The sequence below is a fragment of the Barbus barbus genome, assembly GCF_936440315.1.
Source record: "Barbus barbus genome assembly, chromosome: 49".
In the NCBI taxonomy this organism is placed as follows: Eukaryota; Metazoa; Chordata; class Actinopteri; order Cypriniformes; family Cyprinidae; genus Barbus; species Barbus barbus.
Window position 1 is genome coordinate 4,611,749 of NC_136727.1, and position 11,343 is coordinate 4,623,091.

Here is an 11,343-nt window from a genome sequence, read left to right on the forward strand (position 1 = left end):
TTATTTGGAATATTTTAAATATTTTTTAATAATATAAGATTTTTAACTTCATTGACATTTATTAGCATGTTTATTAATGATATTTTAAAACCAGGAAATATTTCCGATATTTTCATTACCAATTAATATATGTACATATTTCATCTGGTTTACAAATATGTTAGAAAATATTGTTAAAATTAGAGTTATGTTTTTTTATTATTATATTTAACTATATGCTTTATTAATCAACATTTATTCACTTCTTTAATAAAAATATATTCTACAATATATATATATATATATTCAAATGAATAAATATGTAGAGATCTCGTGAATTATAATTACATTGTAAATGTAGTTGATATAAATTATAGTTAATGTTATTTATTATTGATATTTTAACTAATGTTTTATTACATTTATTAGCTTCATGATGTAATTTTAAAACTATCATGTAAATATTTCAGCCATATAAACATGTATAATACACAGAGATCTTGAAGTTTATGATTACATTTTAAATATAGCTAATAAAATTTTTTATATTTTAACAGTTGCTAGTTTATAATCACGTACATTTAAAAATATTGTCAATATTTTAGATATTGTTTTAAATAAAATGTTTTGACATTTATTTTGACCTTATCGACCCTTTATTATGGAATATTTTAGACATCTGGCAACAATTAAATTTAGTTTAGTCCATTTTCAACATGACCACGTCCCATATTTTAACATTAATGAAAATTGCGTCATATTTGTCTATTTTGTTAAATAGTGAAGCAATTTATTTAAGAAATCATTGATTTTTTTGGTTTGTATAAAAAGATTTTTCTCTTGCCCTTGGACGCCCAATGACAGTCTGACGGCAACTTCCGCTCTGTCACGATTCAGCTGCACTGATTGGCCGCTGTCACTTTGTTTCCTGTTCTGATTTTACAACGCGCCCTCTGATTGGTCGAAACTACTGGCATGACAGCCCCGCCTCCAGACAGAGGACAGTGAAACATGGCGTCTCTGAGGTGTTTACTGCGCTCGGGGAAGGTATTTGTGTGGAAATATGACATATTAGCAACATAGTACGCTCATAATAATAAGATGAGAGGTTTGAGACTGATATGGCGTTGTGTTTGTGTCTCAGAATGCCGTTGCAGCGGTTTTGCGGCGGGAGTTTCACGGGACGTCGCCGGCTGCGGTGCAGGTCAGTGATGCTGCGGCTCTCACCTTCAACAGATGCTGCATGATACTAAACACTAAACCTTCAGAAAACACCTGGAAAATGTGTCGAATATTAGTATATTTGCTCAGCCCATTAACGGTCACCATTGAGTTCAACAAAACATACAGAACTGCTAACAAAAACGCCATTGTTTTGGGTGTGTACTGTGGTAATACCATGGTATTATGAACATTTACTTTGGAAATATTCCATGATAATGCTATAGTTGTTTTCCACATACGCCATGGTGAAGCCATATTTTGGGTTTTTCTTTATATGTACCATGGTAACACCTTTGCCATGTTTTAATTGACATTCTTTGGGAATATATCATGGTAATGCCATATTTTTTTCCATATGTACCATGGTAGAGCCATGTTATTTTATGTCCCATGGTAATACTATGGTTATTTGAACATTTACAGTGTTTAAATGGAAATATTTTGTGAATATACCATGGTTATGCAATAGTTTTTCCATAATTACAGTGGTAATACCGTGGTAAAGTCACTTTTTGTTGTATACCATGGTAATTTTTTATTTATATTATATAAATACCACTGTATTTTGTATATTACTTTAAAAAAAATTAACATTTTCCTTGTAAATATGGTTTTATAGAAATTGTAAATTTACCATGATATACCTTTTTTCTCCATATACCATAGTGTTGCTATGTTTTTATGTACATGTACTATGGTATTACCATGCTTTTCTTAACTGTACTTGGGTTTTATTTAGTACCATGTTTCATAAATGAACACTCCCTTGATTATTTTGCAAATTATCATGGAAATATTTCAGATTTTCTCATAATTGCATATTTATTATAAGTGTGCACTTCTCATAGTTTATAATTATATTGTAAATATAATTAATAAAGTTAACTAATATTTTAATATAATTAAGTACTGTAATATAAAGTTATAAATAATAGTGATTAGTTTAGAATAATTATACATAGCATTAATATGATTATTTTAAAATAATTTGCAGTGTTTCCAGTGTAATAAAAATACATACTATTTCAAAATATTAGCCAATATTTATTTCCACCTTATTGATTCATTTTTTTTAATGGGCAACTGATTAAGAAATAATTGTGGGGGTTTTTTGTTTCTTTTTATATATTAAATACTTCTCTTGCCCTTGAATGCCATAGTTCTTCCGTATGGTGACCCATACTTGGAATTTGTGCTCTGCAATTAACCCATCTAAAGGGCACACACACAGCAGTGAACACACACACACTGCCCGGGGAGCAGTTGGGGGTTCGGTGCCTCGGTGCTCAAGGGCACCTCAGTTGTGGTATTGAGAGTGGAGAGAGCACTCCCCCCACCTACAATTCCTGCCGGCCCGAGACTCGAACTCGCAACCTTTGGATAACGAGTCAGACTCTCTAACCATTAGGCCACGACTATGTGAAATATGCATAATTGTTGAATTTTATTGTTGTAGGTAACAGTCCGAGATGCCCTCAACCAGGCAATGGATGAGGAGTTGGAGAGGGATGAACGGGTTTTCCTCCTCGGAGAAGAAGTCGCACAGTATGACGGTGCATATAAGGTTAGATCCAAATATTTGTATTATATTTCAGTTATCAACGATGCCCAAGAATCTTTTTTAAAGTCGCTTGTGTTGGTTTTCAGATTAGCAGAGGCCTTTGGAAGAAGTACGGCGACAAACGCATCATTGATACACCAATTACAGAGGTGAGAATGATGATAAACTTGTCCAAAAATCATCTATGTATGTTTTTAATTATGTTTAATAAAATTTCCGGATTTTTTCCATTCAGATGGGCTTTGCTGGCATTGCTGTTGGTGCTGCCATGGTGAGTTTTCCTGTAACAACATTGATAAAAGAATGTGAAACTCCATCGTGTTCCCAAAATAACCCATCACATCCTCTTTCAGGCCGGTTTGAGGCCAATTTGTGAGTTCATGACCTTCAACTTCTCCATGCAAGCCATTGATCAGGTCATCAACTCCGCCGCCAAGACCTACTACATGTCTGCTGGCCTGCAGCCTGTCCCGATTGTGTTCCGCGGGCCCAACGGCGCTTCGGCCGGTGTGGCGGCTCAGCACTCCCAGTGCTTTGCTGCCTGGTATGGACACTGTCCTGGTCTGAAGGTGGTCAGTCCCTGGAGCGCAGAGGATGCTAGGGGCCTTCTGAAATCAGCCATCCGTGACGACAATCCTGGTGAGTTCCTCACCACGTGAGGCTGACGATCACAGGAAGTGAAGATGCCTCTGACTGTTGTATCGTGTCTCTTTCAGTGGTGTTTTTGGAGAACGAGCTGATGTATGGTGTGCCGTTTGAGATGTCTGAAGAGGCTCAGTCAAAAGACTTCCTTATCCCAATCGGAAAAGCTAAGATTGAAAGACAGGGTGGGTGATGTTTTGAGTATTATAAGTTGAGTATATAGTAGCAGTAGTAGTAGTAATAATATTATATCACACTTAATTATTTCTATCTATCTATAATAATGATAATAATAATAAATATAAAAAAAAGTTTTTTTTTTTTTAAAGAAGAATTAGTAGCAAGCAATGAATTATTACTAACTTACTGCCATTTTGTGAATATTAATTAATCATGTAATCAATGGGGGGGAAACTGTGGTATGATTGAGTATTTTACAACGTAATGTAATCTAATTACAAGTATTTAATCTTTGCAATCTAATTACATAATCAAGATTACATGAGTTATTTCCCAGCACTGTTTATTGTGATACAACTTAAAGGGATAGTTCAGCCAAAAATGAAAATTCTGTCATTAATTACTCACCCTCATGTCGTTCCACACCCGTAAGACCTCCGTTCATCTTCGGAACAAATATTAAGATATTTTTTATAAATTCCGAGAGCTCTCTGACCCTCCCATGGACAGCAAGGGTCCTACCACGACCAAGGCCCAGAAACGTAGTAAGGACATCGTTAAAATAATCTATCTGACATCAGTGGTTCAACCATAATTTTTCAAAGATACTAGAATACTTTTTGTGTGGAAAAGAAAACAAAAATAAAGATTTTATTGAACCATTGAATTAAGCAATATAGTGCCATTTTGGAGAGTATCACGACGCATGCGCATGCAATGATCTGAACGTAAACAACATATGTTTGCATTCAGATCATTGCACGCGCATGCGTCGTGATACTCTCCAAAATGGTGCTAAAGGGTGACGTGGAGGAGATTTGAGGAAGACTAAATAAAAAATGGCTGCCAAATTTAATACTGCTGTATGGTTAATTAATAATAATCTTAAGTTTTCATTGACTAAAACTAGACTAAAAACTTCAGTTTTTCTTTGACAAACTCAATGGGATAAGGCTGACTAAATATGATGAAAACTAACAAGGACATTTAACACTGGACTAATGCTGCATTCAAGTCCTCCAGGGATGTTCGTACTTACGAGTTGGCAAGCCGTAATAACGACTTCAAATGCAAAGTCACTTTGGTCGGAACAAGATGTTTCTTCTACATCTACAAAATGATGAATGAAGAATGTGCATCATTGTGTTTTTGCTTTTTTCTGTTTTTATTCAATTTATGAAGGTGATGTAAACTGAATCATTATGTTCTATGGTAAATATACAATACAATATTTTGTATATGTAACTTATGTAGTTTCTTTTTACATTACAAAAAAATAATAATTTGATTAATTTCAACAAATTTAAGGTCAATACAGACTGCATATCTATAGTCTTTGGCTGCGTCCATTGCATCCGACACGTTTTCTCACTGACACGCCCCCAACTTGGAAACTCTGGGCTTACAGACAATTTTGAGTTTCCCACTACGTGTGACAACGACTTTGTAGAATGTTTTAATCATTCTCGGGGACTTTAATAAAGCAAATCTCTCCCGCGAACTGCCAAAATACAGACAGCATGTTACCAGCAGAGACAGTAATATACTGGATCATTGTTACACAGCAATAAACTTACTGATTGGAGTGTTTTTGAAGCTGTTGATGATCTGGACGAGCTCACAGAGACTGTAACATCATATATCAGTTTCTGTGAGGATATGTGCATTCCTACCAGGACTCATCTAACTTATAACAACGACAAACCGTGGTTCACTACAAAACTCAGACAGCTCCGTCAGGCCAAAGAAGATGCTTACAAGAATGGGGACAGAGTCTTGTATAAACAGGCCAAATACACACTGGAAAAGTAGATCAGAGTGGAAAAGAATGAATGAATGATGCATTTATATAGCACTTTGTGTCTTGCTGTACACCCAAAGCGCTTTACAATCATGTGGGGGGGTCTCTCCTCAACCACCACCAGTGTGCAGCATCCACTTGGATGATGCGCCGACAGCCACAGTACAACGGTGCCAGTGCTCTCGCCACACACCAGCTACAGGTGGAGAGGAGAGAGAGTCATAGAGCCAATCAAGTAAATGGGGATTATTAGGAGGCCATGATTGACAAGGGCCAGTAGAGGGAATTTGGCCGGGACACTGGGGTTACACCCCTACTCTTTACGATGAGGTACCATGGGATTTTTAATGACCACAGAGAGTCAGGGCCTCGGTTTAACGTCTCATCCGAAAGACGGTACTTTTTGACAGCCTAGTGTCCCTGTCACTATATGGCGTTAGGACCCACACAGACCACAGAGTGAGCACCCCCTGCTGGCCTCACTAACACCTCTTCCAACAGCAACCTAGTTTTCACCAGAGGTCTCCCATCCAGGTACTGACCAGGCTCAACCCTGCTTAGTTTCAGTGGGCAACCGGTCTTGGGCTGCAGTGTGATATGGTTGTGGCAAAGAGGAATTATTCCGATAAGATAAGAATCCAATTCTCTTCCAGTGACACGGCTTCAGTGTGGAAAGGTCTGAAAGACATCACCAATTACAAGACACCATCCCCCAACACTGTGGAGAATCAACAACTGGTAGACAATCTTAATGAGTTCTATTGTAGGTTTGAAAAAACACCATTCGCACCTCCTGCAACCCCCCTCTCCCCCACACCTGAACTGTAGATAAGAGAAAATGACATGTGCCAGGTCTTCAAAAAGAACAAGAGAAGGAAGGCACCAGGCCCAGACGGTGTGACACCAGCCTGTCTGAAATCCTGTGCTGGCCAGCTGGCCCCCATCTTTACACAGATCTTCAACATATCACTGGAGCTGTGTGAAGTCCCCTCATGCTTCAAATGCTCCACCATAATCCCCATCCTAAAGAAACCCAAGATTACAGGATTTAACGACTACAGACCTGTGGCTCTAACATCTGTGGTCATGAAGTCATTTGAAAAGCTGGTTTTGGATTATCTGAAGGACATCACTGGACCCCCTGCAGTTTGCCTACAGAGCAAACAGGTCTGTGGATGATGCAGTCAACATGGGACTGCATTACACACTGCAACACCTAGACAGACCAGGGACTAATGTGAAGATCCTGTTTGTGGACTTAAGCTCGGCCTTTAACACTATCATTCCAGACCTCCTCCTGCCCAAACTAACTCAGCTCTCCGTCCCCACCTCTGTCTGTCAGTGGATCAACAGCTTCCTGACAGACAGGCAGCAGCTAGTGAGGCTGGGAAAATACACATACAGCACACGCACCATCAGCACTGGAGCTCCTCAGGGCTGTGTTCTCTCCCCACTGCTCTTCTCCCTCTACACCAATGACTGCACATCTAAAGACCCCTCTGTCAAGCTCCTGAAGTTTGCAGACGACACCACACTGATCGACCTCATTCAGGATGGTGACGAGTCTGTTTACAGACAGGAGGTTAAGGAGCTGGCTGTCTGGTGCAGTCTTAACAACCTGGAGTTGAACACGCTCAAAACTGTGGAGATGATTGTGGACTTCAGGAGAAACCCCCTTGCTCTCCCCCCACTCACCATCATGAACAGCACTGTGACTGCAGTGGAGTCATTCAGGTTCCTGGGCACCACAATTTTTCAGGACTTGAAGTGGGACATTCACATTGACTCTATTGTGAAAAAGGCCCAGCAGAGGTTGTACTTCCTTCGTCAGCTGAGGAAGTTCAACCTGCCACAGGACTTGCTGAAACAGTTCTACTCCGCCATCATTGAATCCATCCTCTGCACTTCAATAACTGTCTGGTTCAGCTCAGCTACCAAATCTGACCTCAGAAGACAACAGAGGGTAGTCCAGACTGCTGAGCGAATCATTGGTGCAACCCTTCCCACTCTCCAAGAACTGTACTTATCCAGAGTGAGCAAAAGAGCTGGTAAAATCATTCTGGACCCCTCACACCCAGCACACACTCCCTCTTTGAACTGTTACCGTCTGGTCTCTGAGCACCAGAACGACCAGACATGGGAACCGTTTCTTCCCTCAGGCAATCCATCTCATGAACACTTGAACTCTTAACAATAAACATGAAACGCACAACACTATCATACTTGTTATTTTTATTTTACACACTTATTACATTTCAAATTTGCACCTAACATACCTGTACATACTGAATTGTCTATTTTGTATATTGTGTTTGTGCTATTTGGCACATTGTCCATTTTTGTATATTTGTACATTATTTTATTTTAAATTTTTATTTATTTAAATTTTTTTTTTTTTACTATCTGTGTCCTGACCTGTTGCTGTCATTCTGTTGCACTGTGGAGCTACTGTCACTAAAACAAATTCCTTGTATGTGCAAATATACCTGGCAATAAAGCTGATTCTGATTCTGATTTATAAGCTCAAAAGGGAATTGTATATAAATAATTACAATTAATTATGATTAATTACAATTATTTATATTGGCTGACCGTAATATCTGTAGCAGAAATAAATTGCCAACAACTAATCTGTTCGTCCAGCGAACATTCAGTGTAAGTTCAAATCAACTCTAAGAAAGGATATTTTCGTGGCCACAGACAATACTTTCTGTGTAAGTATTAATACATTAGAGCATGTAGTAAGGATCAAAAATCGTAAAGGGACATTAATTTGCAAGGCAGAATCAGAAACTGTATGTAATTTGTGCACAAGAGTTTTATTAAACACTAACACAGACAAGTCTAACAAACAAACAAACATGCAATCACTCATACATGGGGAAAGGGCAAATGAGAGTTGATGGATGAAACCATCAGGAAAACCAGAGAATGCAGTTATGGAAAAAGTCATTTAGCGACCTGAGTAAAACCACCAGCGCCGTTTATAACTGGTTCTATAACTTATACAATAAATGTACGATACTTGCATTGCCTTGGTTGTGCCGAGTGTCCGGAATGCAGTCGCAGATAAGTCTTAATGGATTCAAGGTTTTGGACTCCCGATCACGTTCTTCCGGGTTGAAGAGTGATGAATTCCAAAGATGTTCTGAGGTAGAAATGTTCTTCCCAGTTAGAAAGTGAAAAAGAGCTAAGAAAGAAATCTGCTGAGGTCCGAGGAGCTTTGGTTGAATGGAAAGTCAAGGCCGCAAGGCCTGGCACAAAACTTAAGGGTCCAGAAGAGTTCTAGTTCACATCCTCCTAGGATCTAACAGAACCGCAGACTGCAGGGGCGTCACTGAAGTGAGAGCTTTATCTGCTATAGAGGTCACTCCTCTGGGGAGTCAAAGAGCCTATGATGATTTGAACTTTTGGAGGGAAAGTTTACGACTCTGTCTCCATGCATGGTAATTTGCATATGAACTGGATTGGAAGTTGATATACAAACTATTAAAGATTCTTAGAACACTTATATGTTGCATAGGTATCGACATATAATATACACTCTCAATTAGATCATCCGAAGACGACTTGATAGAGACCAAACATAGTATAAGTGAGTTAATATTAACTAGTGTTCTATCATAAGCATTTATAAAACAGGATACAATACACAAGAACATATATAAGAACAGTAATATACACAATGACCTAAAGATATGTGTTCATTCAAAGAAAGGTTTTTCTATAAATTAATTAGAGAAGAGTCCATTTTTATGGCATAATGTTTTTTTGTGCAGAGTGTTGCTCTGCCTGCATTCCTTTGAGCAATAAAACTAGTGTTATCAGATCGGTTGCCATGGAACCGGGGGCCTGAAGTCATTGACAGACAGACTAGTACCCAGTATGCGTATTGGGTGAGGGGTCTGTGACTATTTGTTAATCTAATAACTAATTGATTTGTTAAATCAAGTGCAAAATTGTGTGTCTGATTGGTCCAAATGCTACATCTTTGTGGTGTACATCCATGTGCGTTCAACTCGTAAATACGATCTATCTGATATGACTTGAACGCACCATAAGATTAAAACTGAAAATAGCTGACAAAATTAACACTAGTCTTACGGGTTTAGAACGACATAAGGGTGAGTAATTCATGACAGATTTTTTTTTGTTTTTGGGTGAACTATCCCTTTAAATAGACTGAAACAGACACCATATATATGTATATTTAGCTTAAATGCTTACTATTGATTTGTGCATTTTAAAAATGGAACTTTTTTTAAAAGTTCTTTTTAATGTATATTTTAAAATCTTCTTTTTATTAACCTGTTAAAAATCTGTAACTGCTACTGTTAATAGTATTATTTGAGTGATGATTAATTGCCAGCCATTAATTGCGACTGAATTGATTTCTGGATATTAATGTTGTCGGTCTGATGCAGGAAATCACATCACGCTGGTGTCTCATTCCCGAATGGTCAGTCTGTGTCTCGATGCTGCTGCTGTCTTGGCCAAGGAAGGGATTGAATGCGAGGTATGACGTCTTTTTTCATGGTGTAATTATTTTAAGTGCCATTTCCAGTTCGGGTAAAATAGACACTTGATATGCATTTTTAAAGATTCAAAAGAGCTGATTTGATTCATAGTAAATGAATGAACCAGTTTTGTATTTATGTAAATTGCAGTGAAAATTTCTCCAAAAATTAAAACCCAATATTGAGACATTTACATTTGCTCAGAGAAAATGAATATAATCTCACGTTTAATGCAATTTATATATACTTATTGAAATAACTAAGACTATTTCAATTTAATCTGGTTTAACTTTGACCCTGTATGTTTTCGTCTGTAGGTGATCAACATGCGCACAATCCGGCCTCTGGACACGGAAGCCATTGAAACAAGCATAATGAAAACTAATCATCTCGTCACTGTGGAGGGCGGCTGGCCTCAGTTTGGAGTCGGGGCAGAGATTCTTGCCCGGATTATGGAGGGTAATTTTTTTTTAAATCCGTTTTTTAATATATCTATAACATGACTTATAACATGAATTTTTATTTATCTATCAATATCGCAAAAATGCTCATTTGAAGTGTTCTGAATGGAATACTAGCGCACTATTTGCTGTATTCTGCATACTGCTTTGTTTTCTAGTATGAAACAAACATATTTAAACAACAGTATTTGTATTTTTGTTGCATGATCTCATTATGTTGGATGATTAATTTTACTTGTGTACTTTCAAAAATATTAGGCAGTGTGTCATTGCAAACATACCCATCGTTGTTTTCTCCTCAGTAAATGGATTTATTTATCTTTTTTCTTTTTTTTTTTTCCAAGGTCCTGCTTTCAGTTACCTCGACGCCCCTGCGGTCCGAGTTACGGGTGTAGATATTCCAATGCCGTACGCCAAGATTTTGGAGGACAACAGCATACCGCAAATCAAGGACATCATCTTCTGCATCAAAAAGACTTTGAATGTTTAACATAATAGATGTCCTTACCAGGACACGTTAAATATGAAATATTCCCGTTTCAGCTTCAATGTTTTGGGAAATAGGACATCCTCTTTCATCTTGTACAGGTCTTTCTGTTACATGGTTCTTCCTTCATTGGCACTATATTAAAATAATTTTCTCATTTTGACTCCAAAATGAGATTTTGTCATGACGGTAACCTTTATTATGGCTATAAACAACCAACCATGTGTATTATGCTGTAAGGTCTACTGTAAGCTAAAGTAATAAACTTTTATCACAAAGGGTTGTAAGAATGGTTGTGATTTCTTTCATCTCGTTACATTTTTTGCAGCATTTAAATTAAGCGTAGTCATTAAAGTCATTGTAACACCAAAATTTCTATAAAATGCATTATATTTTTACAGTTTTGTAAAGTTATATTTTGCCTACTTGCAAGGAACAAATAAAAATAATCAGTAATTATAATAAAGTATTTAGTCCAATAAAGTATTCTA

General features: G+C 37.5%; 1 protein-coding gene across 1 annotated transcript; it reads left to right on the forward strand.

Annotated features, from left to right (window-relative positions):
* The first annotated feature begins 948 nt into the window (after positions 1-948).
* Positions 949-11,329, forward strand: LOC306867487 (pyruvate dehydrogenase E1 component subunit beta, mitochondrial-like). The gene is made up of 10 exons (XM_079413160.1): positions 949-1,026; positions 1,124-1,183; positions 2,660-2,767; positions 2,851-2,913; positions 3,000-3,035; positions 3,118-3,403; positions 3,481-3,591; positions 9,812-9,903; positions 10,222-10,363; positions 10,710-11,329. Exons 1-10 carry the CDS (start codon positions 991-993, stop codon positions 10,853-10,855), a joined length of 1,080 nt encoding a protein of 359 aa, XP_079269286.1. The 5' UTR covers positions 949-990; the 3' UTR covers positions 10,856-11,329.
* The last annotated feature ends 14 nt before the right edge of the window (positions 11,330-11,343 follow it).

Coding starts and splice junctions, on each gene's coding strand:
- LOC306867487 (XM_079413160.1), top strand. CDS start 991: ATGGCGTCTCTGAGGTGTTTACTGCGCTCGGGGAAG. Junction 1,027..1,123: donor GTTTACTGCGCTCGGGGAAG/GTATTTGTGTGG, acceptor TTTGTGTCTCAG/AATGCCGTTGCAGCGGTTTT. Junction 9,904..10,221: donor AGGAAGGGATTGAATGCGAG/GTATGACGTCTT, acceptor TTTCGTCTGTAG/GTGATCAACATGCGCACAAT.